At 35.5% G+C, this 24,539-nt stretch overlaps 1 protein-coding gene across 29 annotated transcripts in view; it reads left to right on the top strand.

The window, feature by feature from the left end:
• The window catches only part of ptprfb (protein tyrosine phosphatase receptor type Fb), a 368,812-nt gene that overhangs the window by 208,312 nt on the left and 135,961 nt on the right, over positions 1–24,539 (top strand). For 13 of the 29 annotated variants that reach the window (XR_012389658.1, XR_012389639.1, XR_012389633.1 and 10 more), the window contains 2 exon segments: positions 10,609–10,794; positions 21,813–21,923. Coding sequence is in view for 21 of the 29 variants with exons in the window: in XM_021481440.3 (XP_021337115.1) it covers positions 10,609–10,794; positions 21,813–21,923 (297 nt within the window). In the remaining 8 variants the exon portion in view is untranslated. 29 annotated transcript variants of the gene reach the window in all.

Raw genomic sequence — 24,539 nt, 5'->3', positions numbered from 1 at the left:
CTATGTGAACAAGGACTCGATTGATATATTTTAGTTTTGTTGGTCTGGACCAAAACAACCGAATTAATAAAAAATAAATTAAAAAAGCCTTTTAATATAAAGTTTGTCTGAATTCATCATAATTTGTACTCATTTTTATTCATTTTAGATGTATGGTTTTGAGTGCAGTGTCTGTTCAAACTATTATTTTATTTGTGTGTGTGTCTTTTTTCATGTTCTTTTAATTCTGTTAAACTAAATATTTAAAAACTAAATAGAAATCTGTTGACAGAGTAAAAACTAAACCGGTAACACTTTAGTTTAGGTCACAACTTACAGTATTAATAAACCATTAACTAACACTACTAACTTAATAAACTACTAATTAGCTGTTTATTAATATTGTGGAGGATAGTAGCATCTGTGTTCAAGTCCTAACTAAGGATAGCTGATGTTGTGCTGCATCTTCTTTTGTTTAAAAGTAACAGTGTAGTTACTAATGCAGTGAAAATCTGTTTGCTAATTGTACATACATTAACACATTAGTACATTGAATGACTTTTTGTGAACTAAGCATTGTATCAGTTGATGAAATACGGTTATTTTCTGTAAATTTAAACAGTCCTATAAAACTTCCGTATTTTTACAGAAAGTTCCTGGCAACCACTGCCAGTATTTTTCTGTAAATTTAACAAATTTTTTTAACAGTACAAATAAATGAAAGCTAAATTAATCATGTTGTGTTGATTGAACTAGACAAAATTGCATTACCTTTATGTAACTAACTTAATTCACTCAAATAAATATTCTTTCTTTAAGGTAACTTAACTCGGTTGCGTGGAACCTGTTGACATAAAAAAGTTATTTAAAGCCAACATATTATTTTTTTGAGTGTAGTTAGTGAAGTATGGTTTAGGTTTTGAGTAGGATTTGGGATGCCAAATAAGCTCATACTTTATAACTATTAATGAACAGGTAAAATCTTAATAATAGGCAGGTACTACGCCAGTAGTTAATAGCATGAATTGTGACCTGAACTAAAGTGTTACCACTAAACCTAATTAATTCCACAAATCAAATCTAAACTGTTATTTTAAAACAGTACTGAAATAAAATCTCATCAAAACGAGCTGTTTCTTTAAATGTACAGTTAGCATTATAAACACAGCCAGTTAGACCAGACTCATGAGATTAGATCCATACATGCGTGATCATCTCTAAAGAACGGCTTGTTCTCAGTGCGAGTGCCCTACGGTGCTTCATAACTATTTGAGCATCCTCTTCTGCAGCGATGTGTTTTGCGCAGGGTGAGAATAACTCTGGCTGACACGGACGTGGAGAGCACTCGGGCTGTTTCACAGTGGGGTCTGAGGACAGAGACTTGTCTCTTCAGCGGGGTTCTGATTAGACCCATCACCCCGCATGCCATGCTCTATTCTCCCTGGTAATTGGAGCTGGCAGGAGGTTGGCATGTACCCCTCCTGCCCTCCGTTTCCCTCTCAATCCTCCCACGGTGAGCCCCCCACACTAATTCTCTTGTCACTGTATTATGCGTTGTGTCCCTCTTGGCTTTGACCCATCACTGAGGACATGAAGCCTATGCATGTCTAAATCATGTTTACGGCAGCCCTTAGGTGCATCCCAAATTGCATTATTCACTGTTCTATGCCATTTTGTTGTACTGTGTGGGTGCAATGGTACAGATTGCGCATGGTTTGGTTTGGTGTCATGGTTTTAAGGTCACTCTTTCAGTTTGGTGTAGTATGTGAGATATTCAGTAAAAAACAAGGCACTCAAAAAAGAAAAAAAAAATACCTACAACAAAAGTGCAAATAAACCAAATGCAGCAAAGACACTAAAAATAAACAGTGCTTTTCAGTTTTTTAGGTATTTAACAGTAGTTTTAGATACAGAAACTGAATAAGTTTATTAAATATAACCCTGCATACTGTATATAATCTTCACTTTATACATTTAGTAAAGGTTATCTATTATTGAGCTACATCTATTCAGTCAAGGGCAGTGCAGTGAGTGATTTCATTATCTTTTGTTGTTTGATTAACAATAAAAACACAGACAGCAGGAATAAGATATTATCCAAAGTTACAGACAACATATAATTTCTCAAATGTTTATTTTCTAAAGCATTATCAATTGAATGCTTGAGCGTAATTGTTGAGTTTTACCAATCAGAAGCAAGATTAAATCGTGCGTTGTATCATATTCACATGAGATACTCGTCAAATATCGAGTGTGAGTTCTCTTCAATGTTTAAACAGCAAAAGCTTATGAATTTAGTTTAAACACAAATATTGACATACAGTGTGTGCTTCTGGTTCCACGTGCTGTCAAAAGGATAATGGAGTGAATAACTGTAATGTGACGGTATGCTGACAAAGGAAGTGCAGACCCAAATGCAGGTTTAGTAAACAGAATGGTCAGGCAAGCAATAGTCAATATAGGGACAAACAGATGTATACGGGCAATCCAGAGACGTAGTCATGAACAGGCGGATGATCAAAAATAAATGTAAATTAACAGACATCAAAGCGAGGTTCGGAACATTTGCCTTGCCTAACACGGAAGGCAAGGCAAATGAAAAACGCATTGTAATGTTCATAAACAGAATAACAAGACTCAGCAATGAAGTGTGCATGTGTCTGTGTAAATAGTCCTTGTCATCAGTCCATAATGATCCGGTGGCTGTGAATGTGTGCAATCAGCGGAATCTGGAACAGGTGCGTGTGAGCGGTTCATGACTGGAACTTATGTCCATAAAATAGCAGATTTGAAGTCTGTAGCGATCTGCAGCTGCTAGATCGCTAATAATCATAACTATAACATGCAGCACATGTCACTTTCACATAAAATGGTTTCTAACTTTATCACTTACTGACATTCAAACATGCATAGAACCAGTCTAGAGAGTAATTAAAGCATTGTGAGAAATGCAAAGCCAAAGGCAATTTACAAATGCATATTAAAATGTGGAAGTTATGCCGAACTTGTGACATACCTAATGTCTGTAGTGCATTTACAATAAAAACGTCACAACTTTCCATATGTAGCAGAAGAGTAGGAGCTATCTGGCTCTAAGGGTATGAGTCTATCGAAGCGGTTTTGCACAGCAGAAGTGCCAGCGTAGCAGTTTTTTTCTGTTGTCAATGAAAGAGCAACTTTTTGTTGTCAAGAGCTTGGTGTTTTTAAATGCTTTGACAGTTGAAGAAACACTCACAGATTATTGTTTTTAGAACAAAGCTTACATTTCTGCAGCACAAAAGCAATTAGGTGGACATGCGCCCTAAGGATGGATTACATGATTTATTTCAGATTTTCAATGAATAAGCGGATATGAGCAAATATGACACTTTATTAATAGAGAATGTGGTTGTACTCATAAAAGGTACTACTTGATAGTTTGCTAACCTATTTTACTAATCTGGCAACCGTTAAACTTTGAGTGGGAAATTTAAAAAAATTAATTGGTAAAAAAAATGTTAGTGTTCCATTTAAGAAGATACTACAGGGATGCACTACATCGTTGAGTGTGTAAGTTCATAGTGAATAGTATGCCATTTGGGACTCTTGTTTCAGGGACTCATGATCAGGGTTCATCGTTCCGATAAACGATATTATATCAAATCACAAAAAAAATTATGTCAATAACAAAGATAAGCTCTGGACTTTTTTACTTTCTTTTGATCTAAAATCCAATCACACAAATATGTGCAACAAGGAGAATCTAAAAGTGTCTTGATATTAGAGATGCCACTGAAAAGATGTTTCAATTTTAAATCTGGAAGCATTAACAGCTTATGTTAAAATACATCTTTGTTCAAAATGGAAAATTACTATGAAGATTGAATTTTTGCCCTGTCGCCGAGCCCTAGTTCACCAAGGATGTTTCATTCTGCTTTCAACCTGAAATACCATTTGTTATTCTCCTAGCAGCTGCTTTTGCTTTGTTTTTGCAGTGTCGCAGAGGTAGTTCTCACCCATTGTTCACCATTAGTTTCATTTGTTAGATCCTTTAGCGCTCAACTTTTGTAAATATCTGATAGGTATCGCCTACGTTCAAGCCTCAATCTGTTCTACCACATTATCAGATTGCTTCTAGCATTCAATGCAAGTCTCGGGCGAGCATAATTTACTGCTTGATGGAGAACAATGTTCCTTTTATTTCCACAAAACTGATTACAGATGGGCTTGCGGTGTGCTACTCTTTTAGCTCTCTTTTGTGGTCACATGCATCGATAAAGCTGGGCCGCTTCTGGCCTGCTTTCACAGCTGAGGAGATAATGCAATAGATTGCCATCTGCAAGGGTCTGCGCGGTCTTATCGCTCAGCTTAGGTCTCATTAAATACCCGCTCTCGGTCTCTGGATGGCAACTGTAGATCTCCCATTCAGCAAGGAAATTTGATTGGGCATTATTAGGAATACTATTGTTACTTCTGCACATGTTTGTGGAGGTCAATCCGAGGTATTAACTGTTAGCTTTAAAAGAGTTAGAGGCACCTACAAGACTACTTAGGGAAATGTACAATGGTAACATTTTATAAGCAACTCAATGCATTTAGGCACCTACATATGGTCAAGATGATCTGCTGAAGGACAAAACGGGCAGCTGAATTGCGGAGACTTTGAATGTGGCATGGTTTTTTGTCCCAGTCAGGGTTGGTCTAGGTATTTTAGAAACTGCTGATACTTGTCCTTTAAAACTACCAAAGAAATGCAGTCTAAGGTGAATATACTGTAACTTAATCAACTCCGAACAATAGAGCTGCACCCAATGTAAATGTAGAACATGATGAGTGAAAGCTAGACGTTGTTTTGGTAGTGGCGAAGCTGTGAATCACGGTCGAGCTGCTATCTTAGTTTCACCTGAAATGCCAGTAGGCTCAACTGCATTTTTTAAAGCAACATGATACAAATAAGCTGTTTACGTTGCATAAAAAAAAACTCGAGCCTGTACTCTTTGTCTGTAATTGTCAGGATTGCTGCTTCTCAAATACCATGACCTCAAACTGTTGCGTAACCTTTTTAGACAAAGGTGAAATAAGGTCTGAGGTCTCAGCACAAGGAAAGAATCTGAGAAAGTGACATCATCGCTGCCATTAAAGTTCAGTTTCTATCTTTTAACCACTTGCTGGAAAGTTTCGCCGCTGTTCCTCCTACTTTCTCCTCATTCCGTCTGCTCTCAGGTTTCCCTCTGCTCCTTACAAGATGGCATCCCAATTACCCACCAAATGTATCACCCCGTTGGAACCGAGCACCTTGTCATAACTGCTTCGGGAAACAATGAAACTGGCGTTGGCAGGCGTCTTAAATTCAAACCGCCATCTGCCGTGGCGCCTACGTCTAGGACAAAGCAGGACATTTTGTAGATTTTATTGTTTTACCTATTCTTCCCAGTAATGGAGTCCTTGCTCGACTCAAAATAAGCAAACAAGAACTGTATTAAAACAAATTTTTGAGCTTCCAGTCTTCTGTTTTTTAAATCCTCATGCATGTATAAGTGATAAAGTATTCAGGGACAAAGAAGGAAGCTTTTTCTTAGCAAATGCAATAGCCTAACTATTAATTTTTATATATCTCTTCAGGGCTTTCTTTTGTGGCATAAATCCATGCTGTTCTCAATAGTTTTTACCTTTAGATATTATTTATTGATCTAACAATGCTTGTAAGTAGGTCTCTGTCATTGTTCACACACATTGCTAACCTGCAATTTATTAGCAATGCACTTTTAAATGTGCACACACTTTTTTATCTCCTTGTGAAATGGTTTCGAGTTTAAAAGCAGTACTGTGGACAATGTCCTTCTGTAACTCTAAATTACATGTAAACTCTGAACTTATACCACACGATCACTCAGAAAATCTCTGGACAAAATATTCTATGTTGCCATGTCAGAATTATGGTAATGACCAGATGATGTTAATACAGCCTTTTCTCAGACTCAAACTATGCCACTAGTCACCTTCAAGATGGAATATAATTTTGAGTACTCCATAACTTCAAGGTGCATGTTTCTGCAATAGCATTTGTTAACAGGAATATTTTCTATTACTTGGTGAGTCATCCACACCACTAGGTGTCAGTTTAAGTGTAAGATAGACAGGAAACTTTCAAAAACATCATATCTTAAAAGCTAAACATTAACTTTTTTTTTAAAATATGTGATTTGTTGTACCTCAGATTTCTATGTGTGAGGCCGCTTGATCAGCTGGGGTTTTTACATTTGGCTCGATTGCCTGGCTCACACTTGATTTCAGTTGATTGAACAGAAAAAACAAGTGATTTAACAAATTAATACAGTCTTTGATCAATTCACTTTCCTGAATTGGAGTAACTGTGTTCACATCTCAAGTGGAGTTTGCATGAAAACTAGGACTAGGAGAACTGTTTACTGGTGTGACTGCACACCAAGACCAACTATATTTCTTACAGTTTTCCTCCAAGCCACAAGCATTGCAAAGTTGCACGAGTTTATATATTATGTCCCATTCCATGTGAATCAAATGAACTTAAACTAAATCCCAAAACTACTGGCACTCTTACTTACAAAGCAAATTTCATAAAAACAAGCATATTATTTTACAGAGTTAACAGCACACATTTGAACATGTTTGTAATTTTTTTTTCTTACCAGTGACGGCCTGCGGATGTATACAGACTTGGACAAAATTGTTGGTACCATTCAATTTTGTCCAGGCCAGTTTCATTACTTTGCCTGGTCCCACTTTATATTAGGTGGTCTTAACTACTATGTTAATTGCATCAAAAAATAAATACAATATAATCACTTTGTTTGTAAATAAAGCAAAACACTTCTGGTGCTCTTGAGCTGGGATATAGGTAGTCTAAGGGACAGGTTTTGGGGTATCCGCTTGCTAAGTCAAGATGTATTTGTGAGAGTATGAGACTGATTCCAGTGACGCTCCAGGGACAGACGAGTCTTTGCTGAGGCCAGCTTCCAGCCTCCACTGCTGAGACTGCAGCTCTGCACAAGACGTTTGGCCAGCGGAGAAATTAAAATGGTCGTGCCGAACTGAGTCTGGTTTTTTTAAGGTTTTTTTCTTCACTGTCCCATTGTTGAAGTTTTTTTTTTTCCCTCTCCGCTGTCGCCACTGGCTTGCATGGTTCAGGATCTGAAAAGCTACTGAATGAATTTGCTCTTCAGTGTTTGGACTCTCAGTAATGACTTTAAACCACACTGAACTGAGCTAAACTGAACTGAACTTAAACACTAAAAACTGAACTACCCTGATCCAGTTACTATGACCATTTATGTGAAGCTGCTTTGACACAATCTACATTGTAAAAGCGCTATACAAATAAAGCTGAATTGAATTGAATTGAACATATTGACGATGAAATACTTTCCTAGTTCAAGTAATAATATATAAACACATTTAATTACATGCAGATATTTAATCAGTCTTAAATGCAATGTATAAACATGTGATTACACAATAATTGCATTGTAACAAATTAATAATTTCAGTTTAATTACATATTACTAAAGCCACCTAATATAAAGTAGGACCATTTAGCATTTTAATGCTTTCATTGAGGCACATTTCGAAAGCAGTACTAGACCATCATTAATTTATTTTCAATATTTTTTGAATAATCATTGCTTTTTCACGGTATTTTAGTGACCACTGGGGGTTTTACTTTCTTCACTGCAATGCTACCAACCATTTTGTCCATGATTGTATATACGAGCATAGACATGACTGTTTTACTCTTAAAGACACTTCCAGAACTTTGCTTTTCCTCCACTTTGTCACCTGAAATGCCAGCAGCATATTTTTTCTCAACATATTTGTTTTGAACACCTGATGGGGAGCATTGAATACTCATTTTTGAGCTCTACTGAGGAAACCACATAGTTGGTTTTCTTCTTAGATGTACTTCTGCCTTCAGCTTCCTCTCTTGCACGCTGACTACGTGACTCTTGGTAGGAATTATTTGTATGTTGTCTCTTAAGAAAAAAAAAATGCAAACAATTGTTTATTCAAAAGCAGCTCAGAGAAAAAGGACCGACATAGTGATACAGCCCACACTCATACAGGTAGTTGACCTCTCTCAAGCATGCAGAGACAGAAATGTACGCCTCAATTCATGACAGCGCACTCTCCCTGTGCGTTCTGAAGGTCACACTTGGAAAAAAAACTAAAGAAATCTTGTTGCTTTTGCTTTTTAATGAGGCATAACTTGAACAACCTTTTATTCCAAGTTACCTTGCGCTAAAAAAAGTTCCAGTACAGCATTTTCCCTTCTAAATGATTCCCTTTTCGATGTTTTCATAAGAGAGTTAGCGACTCGTGAAATAACCCTTTTGAGGTTTGCCCACATGAGTCTGATTTACATTGTCCCGGAACACTAGTCTCAAATTTGAAGTCATAGTCTTTTGTCAGAGATATTCAATTCCAGCCTCGGTGAGAAGTGTTGCTTGATGCTCTAAGCATCGACAGGCCGATGATTTAATGTTGCGCGTGCCGGAATAAGAAGAACAGATAAATGGAAGTTCACTGTAGTTCCCTGTTGACTGTAGAAGCTGTGAATGTTTGTCGTATGCAGAGGATTGTCTCAAACTGAATAATTCAGCCTTGCCCTTTGGCTTACCTTGGCATCAAAGAGAATGTGGTGTTGCCTTAATGTCGTTGCTGTTGCAAGTGTGGATATTACTCATGCTGGGCTTTCATCCAAACATTTGTGCGAACGTTTGCGAGGGAGAAAAATAATATTTCTAAACATGCACCACAGGTATAGCATTGCTTGTGTTTGCATGCACTTGGAAATCTAATGTTTATATGTCTTGCCCACTTTCTTTTTCTGTTTCTGATTTAATTACAATCATATTATTGATATTATTTTGCTTTAATTATCCACAAGTTTCATACTTGGAGGTTGTGCTCAGTAACTCGTCACTGTCTGTATAAGTAGAAACTGTCTTTTCTAAGGCATCGAAGGACAAAGCATAATTTGCCAGCTAGATTTGCATTTCCAGAAAAGAACAGCAGTTTTTGCAAGACTGCAAAGGACACATGTTAAAGTTTAGGTAAGCACTTTTAAGCTGTGGTTTTGCATATTTTAAATGCTACACATTGCAGTTGTCATGGTATGCTTTCTGTTTGTACCAACGCACCACTGTTTATTCTGTGTACAGGTGGATAAAAACGTGAGAATAAAAATATTGTATGCAAATGAATGTAAGAAGTAATACCAGTTAACAATCATGAAAGCAAGTGTTGTGTAACATCATTACAGCTGATTATAATTTGATTTGTAAATGAGAGAATTCCTGGAGTAAAGTTTACGACTGAGTCGTTTATCTATTGTAGCACGCTCAGAAATAACAGCTACTGTACATAAGCTGTTAGTCTTTAGAGTCAGACAGAATCTGTTGACTTTTTCAGCTGTTTCTGCACATAAAACAAATGTATTTATGTGGACTTATTTTGAAAGTGGATTGGAGCTTTTAACTGAAGGTTTACAATGCAAATCCAATTAGAAACTTTGTTCCTGTTTGTTGAACAAACCCGCAGCAGGTCTATCATATACAGTAATAAAAAAAGAGATAGAAAATAAAACTTTACAAATAGTTTTGTTGATAAATCACCTAACCCTTTACATATTATTTGATAATGTTATTGGACTTAATATAAAAACTGACACAAAAGTGTACATATATAAAAGTGTAGTGTCAGTATGTTAAAGCTGCCCTTAGACATTTTGAGGGTGTGATGCTAAAGAAACACACTGAATTTACAAACAATATACTAATAGAAACTTTTTCGCCATGGTCGAAAATGTACAGACATTTTGTTTTGTTTTGTTTTATTTTTTTTTAATTAATTTGATTTTTAAATTATTTGTTAAATTTTCTATAATTTTTTGTTTTGTTTTTATTTTATTTTGCTTCATTTCGTTTTTTTGTTGTTGTTTTGTTTTATTTATTTTTGATTTTTTTTATTTAATTTTATATTTTACTTTTAATTTTCATTTAATTTATTTTTATATTATATTTTATATTTTATTTCGTTGTTTTATTTTATTTCATTTAATTTTTAAATAGATCTTCATGCTTAATCAAAAAATTGCTATTTGGATTGCAGAAATGTAGGAAAAGGTGTAGCAAGTATGAGGAAGCTCAATGTACCGCTCCTTTGATAACATTTAGCAAGTTCAATGTATTCTTTGCTCCTCTCATGGTTGGCTTTATTCATAATGTCATTGTTTTTGCCCTGTCTGTGTTTGTACTCAAACTCCTGTAAAGATCCAGATCAAACTGAAAGCTTGCAGCTTAAAACTTAAAGCTTGCAGTCCATATGGTGTTACATGTTAGCATAACGGTATACACAAACATCCAGTGGATTAGCCTTGCCACGCTTTGATCTTAATAATGCACAGGGAGGCCTTTTTTCTGGGAAGTGAATTGATTTAGTGCTCTAATGAGACTTCTCCTGGATTTGCTTTTGCAGGACAATTACGCCTGGCTTGCATCTCTAACCCTTGATTCACAGCAATCAGGGTTCTTTAAGATCATTACCCTTATTAAGTAAATGGTGCTCCTTTAGGCTCCTGACTTGACCTGCTTTTTTCTTTCTTTCTTTCTGCAGAAAATCAGATTCCGCATGGTTTCCCCACCATAGACATGGGTCCTCAGCTGAAAGTGGTGGAGCGAACAAGAACAACTACAATGCTCTGTGCTGCCAGTGGGAACCCTGACCCGGAGATCACTTGGTTTAAAGACTTCCTGCCTGTAGACATCAACGGCAACGGGCGAATCAAACAGCTTCGCTCAGGTAGACTTTCTTACATCCCTACAATCACTGGAACAATATCCACTCTATTGCTGGAACACCTTTGTTTTGACAATAGCCTGGAGTTAAACAGTTTAGTTTTGCCATTTTTTAATCCATTCAGTTTATCACCAGATCAGGGGGGAGCAAGTTTAGCCTAGCTTAGCATAGATCATTGAATCAGATTAGACCATTAGCATCTGCTCAAAATTACTTAGAATTTTTTTTTATAATTAAAGATTGACAATAAATTTTGAAGTAAGACTGAAGAAAAAAAAAGTTGCTTTTTAAATTTTTTTGTCGGCATGATTAGGAACTATACTTTTTTTCTGGCATAATTGGCACCAAGTACCAAGCCCTACACCTGCACTACAGATTGTAATCTGTGTTATGTCGTTCTCTATCAAGTCTTTTTTTCTCAAGGTCATTTTTGAGTGAGATGCTAATGGTCTAATCCGATTCAGTAGCCGCGTTTCCACTATCGCGCCTAAAGCGAGCGAGCCAGGGCGAGCCAAGGCCAGTGGGGTTTCCACTGTCACTTCCGGGGCCTAATCGGGCCAAAGCAGGGCTTTCTTGGGGCCAGCTGCCGGCCTTTTTCGGTCCGCCGAATACCTTGGGCCAAGGAGGGCCAGCTGGGGCTTCGGGGCGGAGTGAAAGGAGAGGCGGGCAGTTTTCTGATCGCACATGAGTACATGCGCCAAACAAATAAAGAAATAAGGGAAAGAAAACATCTAGCCTTATAGTTTGGGTTCTTTTTGCGTATGATCGCCCTTATGTTTCCCTTTTAAATGTAAGGCTGCTGCATAAAATAATAAAGTAGTTTCAATTTATAGTGACGTTTTTTGCTTTGTCCTCCTTTATGTTTCAATAACGCATAATAATCTTTACACCATATTAAAGACACAGCAGGCAGTAAAGGTTTTCGAGAGTTTTTGTCAAGTTTAAAATGTTTGTTTGTGCGCGTTTAGATGCCTGTATGTGTGTGTGAGACCGGGCTAAAGCGCTCCTTCACAGCTCTGTTATGCCGCGAGCGGCTTTTTTCTTTATTTATTTTGGAGATTATACACAATATAAATACAACAGAAAGACATAAAACTTAACAAATTACGTACCCACTTTCGTAGACTTTAAACAATATATTGTCATATCTTGATAAAATAGCCTAAGCTTTAATGAAATATAATTTAAAGAATCACAAATATCGGGTATTTATAAAATCACATTAAATAAATTAACCAATATAAAATAAAAAAGCTAGCTATATGTAGGTAGCCTATATACATAAATCAAACCGTTTTAAAGCCACATATATAGCCTATAACTTTCATTTTAAAAAGACCTGTCTGAAAAAAAAAGATTTTCGATATTTTATAAAAACAATTAACACCGGAGAAGGTTTGAAATATTATTTATAAAGTATTTGGATACGATGATATTAATCAAATCGCGCAAACAGAGCATTATTTGAAAGCAGAATCTAGCCTATACCTTTTTTTCTGTCACCCAGTCGTGCGCAGCGCTCGCTGCTTTAAACGCATATGGGGGAAAGTCCAAACAAAAATGTGTTCTATATACTCAAACAACTGTTTATGTTTTTATATGACGTGGTTAAATTTATAAATGAAACTTTAAATGAAGAGCTTTAGTGTATAGCTGCCGAGCGCAACAAATATGGCTATATTATATAAGGCTACTCGCTCTTATGCTAAAACACTTAACACGACTTCTATCAAAACGAGGATGTTATAAAATACATGCAATATCGAGTTATAAAGGAGAATTTCTGTGGCTTTATATTATGGATGTGTGCGCTCTCTGTGATGGGTCCCTGCGTTCGGCGAGAGCAGTCGATGCACAATGCCAGTTGGTCGGCGAGTAAACAAATGTAATGAATGGAAATACACAGGTCTGTGCGTATAGACATTTCATGTACTGCTGTACAGTAATGTGTCATTTGTTTGTTTCGGTTGTCTTCATTTTAATGGTTTCGTTTCGTGATGATTCTATGGTGTGCTTTATCTGAAGTGGGCGGGTTGTGTGACGTTTGATTCGGGGATGTTCTGTGGGCGGTGTTTGCGTGACGCACTGTGAGCTATTAGCCCGTCAGTGGAAACGCGACATGATTTCGGCCTCATTTCTCAACCTCCCGGGCTATTGGCCCGGCCCGGCCCGATTAAAGCCCTGGCTCGCACTGGCCCGATAGTGGAAATGCGGCTATTGATCTATGCTAAGCTAAGCTAAAAGTGTTCCCAAAATCAGATTAATTGGCTGAGTTAATTCAAAAATGATAAAACTCACCAGTTTATCTCTATGTGTAAAACGAGCCGGTTTTCCAACAAAAAGTATTCCTTCAAACTTAAACAAGTCACACGTATAGAACTCTATAACTCTTTTTTTTTTGTTGCTCTCACCAAAACATTTTCTGTGGGTGTTTTACTTCGTTTAGTTTAATGAACGCCTGTGCAATAATAAACAAGGAAAGCATCAATTTATTTTGTGCAATGTCAGACCTTTACCACAGAAAAGAGAAATGTATTGATGTGGCCATAACGTCAAACGAGTCTTAAGCCACGTGCAAATGGTCTGAGTAATTGTAGGCACCCTTATGGGAAAACAAGAGCAGTCTAGAGAGAATCCGCCTCTCTATTTACATTCTAGACCTCCGTAATGGATAGACGGCTCAGGTCTGACCTAGGATCAGACGGATGAACAGGACTTTGCCCAGGCTGGATTAATGGCTCCTGACTGACTCAGAGTTTATCCCTCTCCACTAAATCCACTTCATTTAGAGGGCAAGTCCACAGCGGAGCTCGTTCTCTAGTTTCAAGCATCAGCTTACAGCTTAAAAGTACACAGTTGAACATCGAGACTCCCACTTACAACCCTTCTTGCTTGTTTTGATGAACGTCTCATAAAGTCATAAAAACAAAATGTTCGATGATATCAAAGATCAAAACGTAACTTCCTTGACAATCTTATCACTGGACGGCAAGAGGCGCAAAGCTTTATGGCTCTTTTAGGACGCTCTTAACGTAAAATTATGACAATAAAGCTTGTCTTATCTAGTTTATCTGCCAGCTTTACTGCTTGGGAGAATGTAGAAAGGCATGTTTGAGCTTTTACTTTTGATAGATAAGTGTTTTTTGATAGACAGCGGTAATGTAACCTTACCTTGTGGTGCTTTGACCGATCGTTTAAGTCAACATGGTCAAAGGAGGCTATTTTTCCAGATTTATTATTTTTCGCTTTTTGTTGAAATTGTGTTTAAATAGTTGATTATTAAGTGTTTCAAAAACAATCTCTAAATAAAGGAAAGTAAAATTACTATGCCATATTGGCAGTTTTTTTATGGAGTTTGGATTAAAAAAAATCTTTGCAAAAACAACCAATTTACCACCTAATGTAAATGTAAACACAATTTTTAAATTCCTAAGTAAAAGTCGCAAATATGTATCCTTCTCATTGGCTCTTCTATTTATAAACTACATAAAAGAATAAGTAGGGCTGCACAATATATCATTTGAGCATCGATATCGCAGTGTGTGTATGCGCAACAGCCACGTCACAGGATCAAATTATTAAAGATATTAATGTTTAAATTGTTTATACATTTATGATCATGTTATTTTATGTTTAATTGTTCAATTTGCCTACCTGAATACTGTTAATCTCTCCAAAAAACCATAAAGCACTGTTTATTTGACTTTTTTTTTTTTTGGATTTATATCACAGATTTTTTTTTACCTTAAAGTCATTCACCAATACTCCAATACTTCTATAATGCATTAAAAAAGATTAAAGAACGGTAAGGAAACAGATCCAGGATGTTCCTTATTTTTTATTTAATTCATCTTATTTTACCATTCAACAACTCTGTGTACAAACAGAGCACTGTAAGTTTGAACAATCAAGTAATAAATCACATAAACTCTTCACTTTTGGACTTTAGTGCAACAGTAAATACAAAAAAAAAAAAAATCTAATATGAAAACAAATAGCAAATTAACTCAACTTAAAAACCTGGCAGGCAATCCCAAGTTTACATATCTCACAGTTAGCTATGGCAATGTTGTCGTCATCAACTTTATAATACCTTCAGACCGCAGATATACTTGCGATATCCACTTCAAGCTGCTCCTATGTTCTTCTATATATACAAAATATAAATATTTATATTCGAGTCCTGATCGGGAGGTAACATCTGTTTCCAATCGAGTCTTAAACCGCACGATCGGGCAGGATTTCCGATCAAATGATTGGATCTGGACATCTCTAATTTATATATGCTTGAAATTTCTTGTAATTTATGCATAAAGATTTGATCATCCCAATTGATCTAAATGAAATAAATCTATCCAAATGAAGCTATGCAATTCATCTGGTGAAATTATATTCGTATCGCAATATATATTGCAGAAAAACTAAATATTGCAGTGTCATATTTTTCCAATATTGTGCAGCCCTAATAAGAAGCTAATAAATCCTGCTCAGATTTTTATTCTGGTTAAACATTTAGTTTCTCCCAGAAATATAAATAAAAAAAAGAGCAAAGTTGACTTTAATTCAAACATATTTTTCGTTTCTGCTATTCTCACACCAAACCTGTGGCCTAATCTTTCACAGCATGTGCTTTTCTAAACCATTCTGTGAACTGAAATAACCTGAATACACATAGTTGTATGTAATCTCTGCAAAAGTTTCTTAAAGCTTCAGGGTTGGCAGACAACTAAACTATCGTATAATCATACCACAATAGAAAATTTTCTCTGGATTCCTTCTTTTTTCTTTTCTTTTTTTTTTTCTTCTGAGCTAATTCTGCGCCAGACAGCCAACATTCAGCTAATCCTCGGAGAGCAGTAGTCTGGCTCAACTTGATTCCTCTCTGTTTAATTAAGCTTACTTTCATTTGATTCCCTTCCCTTTGTTTTCCTTATCTCTCTTTGTCTATCTTTCTCGTCTACTAACAGTTCTCTTCAATCTTGTTTGCATTCAATTTACTTCACCTAGGGGGTTCGCCGATACGAGGTAAGACAGCTGGAATGTGTCTCCCGAAACGTCTCCTCCATTACCTGTTTCATCACAACCACTGTCATTTCCTGCTTGTTCAGTACATACACAACCTTTGTCGTGGCATTCAACCTGTCTGCGTTCTGATGTCTGTATCTAGGGAAAACAACGCTAGGAAAATACACTCATGTTCAAAAGTTTGACAAACTTATTGAACTTGATCTAAAGTGACATTTATATTCAGGAAGCGTCCTGGAAAAGCTGGATCAATGTTTCTATGACAATATTAAAAGAGATAGTTCACCCCAAAATGAAAATGTACTTATATTTACTCTCCCTCGTGTGGTTTCAAATCTTTATGAGTTTCTTTGATCTGTTGAACACAAAATAAGGCGGGTGATTCCGCTGTGGTGACCCCAGATTAATAAAGGGACTAAGCCAAAAAGAAAATGAATGAATAATATATATTTACTTCAATACAGCTTAAAGTGACATATAAAGGCTTAACTAGGTTAATTAGGTTAACTAAGCAGGTTAGGGTAATAGGCAAGTTCTTTTATAACGATGGTTTGTTCTGTAAACTACCAAAAATACATATAGCTTAAGGGGGCTAATACTTTTGACCTTAAATGGTGTTAAAAAAAATTAATACTGCTTTTATTCTTGCCAAAATAAAACAAATAAGACTTTTTCCAGAAGAAAAAAATATTATCAGACATACTATTCAAAGGGGGGCTAATATTTCTGACTTCAACTGTGTGTGTGTGTGTGTGTGTGTGTGTGTATTTATATATATATATATATATATATATATATATATATATATATATATATATATATATATATATATATATATATATATATATATGATCATTTATGCACCGTTGTGTCATTCCAAATATGTGGAACATGAAATGAGAAATTATACAGAGTTGTATTTCTTAAAACTTTACATTCAGGAAAAAATAAGGCTTTTCAAAGTCCACGTTAATTATATAATGTGTGGACAACAGCGTTTAGAACATACTTCAAAATATCTTAATTTGCACAAAAAAAGAAATTGATACATATTTGTAGTAACATGAGGGGGAGAAAATGGTGACAGAATAAAAAAATAAATAAACGAACATGAGACGAATAAAATAATTGACTCTTGCTAGTTATTGCGACATGCATTTGTTGTGGATCTTTTCCGAGACCCAAGACTTATTAAAGCAATGCTTAAGAGTTTTCAAACTGAAGGCCGTCTTTAGAGTCTCCAGAGTGTGTTTCCGACATTCCAGTTGGGCTGTGATGAAATTGAAATGATTGAATTTGCATACTACTTATGCTAAAATGAGCATGTATGGGAAATGAGGGCACGGCCCTGATTGTTAAGATGGAGCGTTCGATCAATCACACACTTCTGAATGAAACATGGATTTCAGAATCGCGTTTGCTTGAGGCGACTGCCTGACAAAAGCCACCATTACCCTACTTCAGTCACATGGCTGGCTATATTTGTGGTCTGAGGACCCCTGGAGTTGGACTGTAAAACGTCGAATAAAGCTGAGGAAAAAATGTACAGTTCATAACAAAGGCCTGTTTGTTAGCGTTGACTGTCGTAGCACCCCAGCTCACCTCAGGTTTATGAATCAGGAAGCGCGTCTGGCTCACTAGGGGAGAAAAAAAGCTGACACTGCCTTATGCTGCAGAGTGGCCGCTGATTTTTACTGGATGAATTCTCAATGTTTGTGGGTGCGATGCTGAATTCCTCTTGCTCGCAACAGCAGGTCTTAATGTTCAGTTCATCTCACTCAACTCATATTGTTTTGTACCTGCTTGATTGATGTGTCCTCTTGATAAGATGCTCATGTCCACATTAAAACACCCAATTTGTCTCACAGTTTATTCATTTGTTTTGAAAATGCATGATGTCTTCATGATATTTGGTACATTGTCTACAAAGTCTATTGAAGGGATGGTTTTCCCTGAAATGTATACTGGTATCATTTACTCAATCTCAATGCAGTCTCCCACTATTTTACCTTATGCCAAGTTCAGACTGCATGATTTTAACCCCGATTTTGACTGGCTGACAGGTTTTGAGAAATCGCTGACGAATGCCTGAAATCACAGGCAAATTGAAAAATTACAGCTCTAGAGACAGCTCCTGTATAACTTTATTTCAGAGAGTGTAGCACTTATGTTTGAAATACGTGCCTCAGCCAACATTTTTGTGAAACATAAAATACATTCACTCCTGTTAAGTTTTGAAGAACGTTTCAGATTACAAATCTGGGCACTGTCTACATTTTTGCAAACTTGAAATATGTTGCGTTATATTTTACATTTCGATTGCATGCCCTTCTACATCCATGAGAAGACAATGCTTGTGATAGAGATCACATAGATCAGCACACCACTGACCTAAACCTTTCACTAAGCCCCACCAATAGTGTTTTTAAAAACAATTGTAAAAGAGAAATACACAGAGACTACACAGTTTTACCTTATTTTTTTCATTGCTTTTATGTCTTTTGTCTAACTTTGTTCCACCAGACTCATTATAAGTTCAACAGCGTACAAAGTAAGCTACCGACCAAACTGACCACGTCTGAAAAGATGTAAATATAGAGAAAGATAAGTTAGGTAAACATACTTGATTTAAAATCATTGATATTAAAAAGTAGTTTTATAGTAATTAATTGGTGTGCCTGGAAATAATAATATATTGGTCAATAATATGTAAATATGTAAACATCATTAGAAGGGCTCGAAATTAACCTTTTTTATTGGTAGCTCCTAAGTTAAAAAATGTAGACGCACCACCCAAAATTTAGACGCACCCACCAACAATTATGAACATGGATGCTGTCAGATATTGCACAGATAACACTGACATATAACTTATTATTTTGCAAACGTCATCTTCATAGCAATAAGAGTCTTTTCATACGTTGCAGTGTTTAATCTTAGTGAATACAAGCCTTTTTGCAACTTGATAGGCAGTGTTAAATTTTGCATATAGCTGCCAATTGCATGGCTGACAGCATCCAGATGATTAAATGAAGGATTACACGACAAAAATTTTCTCACAAATATTTTTTCACATAGCTCACATAGTTAAGATTTCGGGTGCATATGCGACTAAAATGGTTGCAGTTCCAAGCCCTGGTTAGTGTATTGGCATTATACTGCCCCATAGTGACCATTTGACTTAGAAACTGCTGTCAAGTGTACTTTGTTGAAGTGAGTTTTTGTGGTTTGACAAAAATGTAGGCTGAAGCACATATTTCTAATGAGCCTGTGTTGAACCAAGTAGGGCCAAAACAAATCAAAGCACATGTTCGAGTTTTATAACAAAATTTGCATTAAATGCACTGCGGCTTAGTGTACTGTTGGTTTTTGTTTAACTCAAAACCTGTATGACTTTTTTCTTCTGCCGAACACACAAATAAATAAGTGTTTGCTTCTGTCAGACTGTTTTTAAGAGTGCACTGAAAGACATGATTTGTCTTAAGCAATATTGTATGTGCTTTCCAGAATAAGAGTCATACAGGTTGGTCATGAAATGAAAGTGAGTAAATGATGACAGAAATTTCATTTTGAGGTAAACTATCCTTTTCTTGTGTCGTATCACATACTGATACTCTGATGGTTTAAAAAATACTCTGTATCTGTCAAAGATGGTAAACATGCTTTAAAAACAAATAAATCAATAAAGGTTATTAAATAAATCCCCAAAATGTCAATGAAAGTAGTTTTATTTTCATACTATAGCCCCATCAGTCAGATATGTTGTCAGGATTGAGGAGCAATGGCAATCAGTGTTAAGCAATCTCTGAATTGATTAGTAATTTGCTGCTTGTCAGAGTAGGAAACCCCAGCAATCAGTTTTCCTTGAACTTAGAGACTGAGCAAGGTTAGTGGCGCATGTTATTTCTCCCCTGCAGCATGGGATTTTGGGAAGTAGTCAGTGGTAAACGGCAGGTGATAACCTGTGGCATGCTGCTGCACTACTGCCAGAGGTAAACATGTGTGGTTTTACTGGATTAAAAGTCTTGTCGGAGCAAATGCTGTAGTTTGGACACGTGGATTGATTTTTCCTTTGATGTTTCTGCTCTTGTCAATGTGAGCTGATTTAAAATGTTTGCCGTGTGTAATTCTGCTTCACATTATTGACATTTGGCTGTTAATAAAAAGAAGATAAATGCAGCAATTGTCAAAATTGTAAATAAATAATAATTCAATTAAAAAGGTCTAACTATAATTAAAAAATAACATAAATCATTATAATTAGCTGATTCTGGGCTTAGTTATTTTTAAATATCACTGCCATTCAGTTATTAACAATTGATCTACTTATTAATTATTATTATTACTAATTATCGCTGTATTATTTTATGAATAAAATGTTCTAAAGAGCAGAAAATTGAAGTACACTTATTTTGTAACCTTAGTAATGTCTGTATCTTTTGATTAATTCTGTAAATGAATATTATCTAAAAAATTATATAGTTATAAAATAAAGAATAATAAACAAAAATAATAGAATTAGTTATTTATTAAGTAATTTTATAACGTCTTCTATATGATTATACACTGTAAACATTGTTAATAGTAAGATAGGGCTTAATTTCTTGGGTAGTCAATCAGCATAACAATTTCTAAATGATCATGTTACTTCATGCTAAACATTATCCTGTGGCATTCATTCTATTTTAAAATATATTAAAACAGCTATTTTAAATATTTATATCTTATTATTATATATCTATTTTAAAAATAATTTACTATATATATATATATATATATATATATATATATATATATATATATATATATATATATATATATATATATTTTTTTTTTTTTTTTTTTTTTTTTTTTTATATCAGGCGTCTTAATACTTCTTAAAATATCCTAAATAAAAAACAAAATTGTAGGCCTTAAAAAATCTTAAATTCACTGAAATAATGTGTTTTGTGTCTTAAATAATTTTATACAGGTCCTAATTTTACTTTGTCCAAGTAAAGCTACCCAATCGGGCTGGCATACATCCAATAACTAACAATCCATCTCAATAAAATCAGGGAAATAAGAATAGTTCCTCATGATTATAACAGAGCAGTATATCCCTTTATGTTATCTTCCATTCATACAAAGACTATTAACAGAAGTTAGAGGGAGTAGAGATAATATTTATAAATATGCATGAAATTTATAATGAAAACACTTTATATTGAACAGAAGTTATACTCAATCTATTTGGACCAAAGGCCAACAAATGTATATTTTTGATTATTTATGTAAATGCCTCCATCATAAATATACTTTTAACCACGTTAAACTTGTCATTTATTTAAAATAAAAGAATATTATGTTGAAAAAAGTTTACACAACTACAGTTTTCTTTTTTTTACACATTAAAGTATTTCGCTAAGAAATATATAACATTATGCTCTTAAAAGAGTCTTTAAAAGTCATAAATTGGCCCTCAGAAACCCTGTAAATGCAATTTCTGTGAGCAGGGAGACTTCTTTCAAAAACATTAGCGTTAGACTAATCAAGTATTCTCCTCATGTCACCTTATGATGCACTGTTTTTATCAGTAGTGACCAGACAGTCCTTCTAGTTTTGTACAGCACTGGCGTTTCGTTCATTTTGGCGGGTATAAATATGCCACCGCAATAATAAAGTCATGTGCTGTAGCATAATTGGCCCCAAGTCAATGACATTAATATCCCGAAAGCTTTTTTCTAATGACAGTGAAAGGCAAATGTGTTGAGCTGTAGACTCTCACAACCTGCAAAATCAGCTTTATGCATATGTCTTAGGCAGCATTCTCAGCCAATAAAGCATACACACAGCGGAACAGCTCTGACATTTAAACAGGGAGTGTTTACTGATTGTTCTCCGTGAAAGTTTGTGGTTTGGTGTGGGGAAAGTTGCGGCAGGGGATTCATAATCGTGTTCGTAAATCAAAGAGGTGACTTTTCCCCTTGTTTTATTTTTCTTTTTTTTTTCTTCAGGAGCTCTGCAGATTGAAAACAGCGAGGAATCAGACCAGGGCAAGTACGAATGTGTGGCTACGAATAGCGCCGGGACGCGTTATTCAGCTCCGGCTAATCTCTACGTGAGAGGTAAGAAACATGCTGCAGGTGCCGCCCCTATCAAAACAACTTCCTCCACAATGCTTCACACTTTTATTTTGACCGTGTTGCAATTTTGTTTTGACTTCCACATGCGTTGAACTTTGTCTGACATTTCAGAGCCAAGATAAACTAAAAGTTGTTGTCCTAATCTAGCCGGAAAACAAAACATTCCAGGCTCTGTTTTGATTTCGTAGCAACAGAGGCACAAGTAAACATGCATATTTCTTAAAGCATTTGTTATGAGAGTGAGAAGACAAAAGGGTTTAACTGAAGGTTAGTGCCACCGAGGACACCTGCGGTATTAATATGTGGATTTACAGGTATAAGGGTGTCAAGGCATTGTGTGTGAAACAGAACTCTGGGAGCGCTCTTGTTATGAGTGTCAACCCCTTTAGCTCTTTCCATGCAGGTAATAACAGGGAGCTTATGGCAGGCTGCCAGTATGGCCTCTAGCTAGTGACGTTACGGTGCCACCCAGTAATTGTCACGCAAGAGGTGAACACTAAGCCTTCTCATGCTTCCTGTCAAAATAACTGCCAAAAATGTTCCTTACAATGGGATTAAAGTGCAGACGTCATCCTACGATCATAAGTGGTTGCTACGCGCTGCGTATAAACATTTTTCAGGTTAATAAAGGGATTAAATTGTATTTGAACTTAATATAGAACGTTATTTTGAACGCTACATTATTTTTATTAATAAATTGTTTTTACATTGCTTAAAACAAGTCAGCAGTACGACAGTAACATGCTAGCTGTTTATTCAAGCAATCAGTTTAGTAAATCGTGCTGGAAACATGTTAGCAACAAAGCTAAATCATTGGCATTGTGGTAAATTGTGTTAGAAACTTGCCAGCAAACAGTTTGGTAATTATGTTAGAAACAAGTTAGTAACAAAGCTAAAACATTTGCATTGTGGTAAACTATGTTAGAAACATGTTAGCAACAAAGCTAAATCATTGCCATTGTGGTAAATCATGTTCGAAACATGCTAGCAACAAGCTAAAACACTGGATTTTTGGCATCATACTAAAACATTAACATAATGATAAGTTGTGTCAGAAACTTGTTAGCCGAGTGCTAGCAAACAGTTTGGTAGTTATGTTAGAATTAGTTAGCAACAAGACTAAATCATTGGCATTGTGGTAAACAATGTTAGAAACATGCTAGCAACAAACTAAAACATTGGCATTGTGGCATCAAATTAAACATTCAAATTTTCCGAAATAGTGTTAGAAGTGCTAGCTAACAGTTTGGTAATTATGTTAGTAACACGTTAGCAACACAGCTAAAATATTAGCATTGTGTTAAATCATGTTAGAAACATGCTAGCAAACATCATTTGGAATTTATTATTTTTTTTGTTTGTTTGTAGTTTTTACTTGTGTAGTTAAATTATAACCACAAATGACATCTAACATGGTGCAGTAAAAGATATCGGTAGTAAAAAGATATATGTAGTAGTTGTTGGTAACTTATACAAATGATAATCAGTGTTCCCAAAAAAAACAAGGTAAAACGTCAGGCTTAAAACAAACAGACATGCTAAAAGATGCTAACAGAAAGTGCTAACTTTACAAAAATTTACATTTGAACTTGCTTTTTTGTGGCTTGTGGTTTTTCCAGGTAAATCGTAATCACAAATAACATCTCATATCTGTAGTAAAACTGTTGGTATACAATTGATAATCGGTGTGCCCCAAAAAAACAAGGTAAAACCTCAGGCCTAAAACAAATCAATATGTTAAAATATGCTAACAGTGTGTTAAAACATGTTAGAAACATTCAAATAGTGTGATATAAACCAGAAACATGGTAAGAATACATGCTCGTAATGTGCTACGACAAGGTAACGGTGTGCCAAAAAGCTTTATACAAATGTAATTTTCTTTCTGTTGTTTTGTTTTTGGTTCTGAAACAAGAGTCAGACAGGTTTTTGACAGGACTTCTGAGCTTTTTAATTTAAAATATGAGTTGTACATGTTATTGACAGGTTTTGAAAGATGAGTATTTGTCCTTTTTTATCCGTTTGTATAAGCCCATATTTTGCAACAAAGAAAAGTAACCTGCACAGCCAAAATCTTAACAACACAAACAGGAACGTTCTGGAGCTGCACCAACATCTAACTTCCTCAGAGTTGACAGGTGTATAATGGGTCTCCTTTATCCATCTGCTTGGGTGTGGGTGCACAGCGTCCTGCTGGAGTTCCTCAGCATCCCGTCCTGCTCCTATTCAAATGGAGTGTCAAGATTTGAGTCTCTCTCTCTGTATTTTTTCACCAGTAAAATATTCACAAATGTCTTTTTCATGTTCTCTTCTTTCACATTTTGTCTCTGTCTTTCAATTTCATCTTCGTCCTATCACCTGGTCAAACTCTCACCTCATCTCATAGTCATTCGAGAAGGTTGGTTCTTTTCACTCTTAACCACTTTTGCGTCAAAGCCTAGACTGTTTTAGGAACATTAGGATTATTTGCATTTTGACATTATTTTTTATCACACATATTTTAAACTTTAACCTTTGATTTAAATAAGTATGTTAATGTATGATAATGATGAATAAATGTACACAAAAAACACAATATAGAAATTAAACATATCTATA

This window comes from Danio rerio, chromosome 2, assembly GCF_049306965.1.
Source record: "Danio rerio strain Tuebingen ecotype United States chromosome 2, GRCz12tu, whole genome shotgun sequence".
Taxonomy (NCBI): Eukaryota; Metazoa; Chordata; class Actinopteri; order Cypriniformes; family Danionidae; genus Danio; species Danio rerio.
This window is presented reverse-complemented; position numbering and strand designations above follow the sequence as displayed.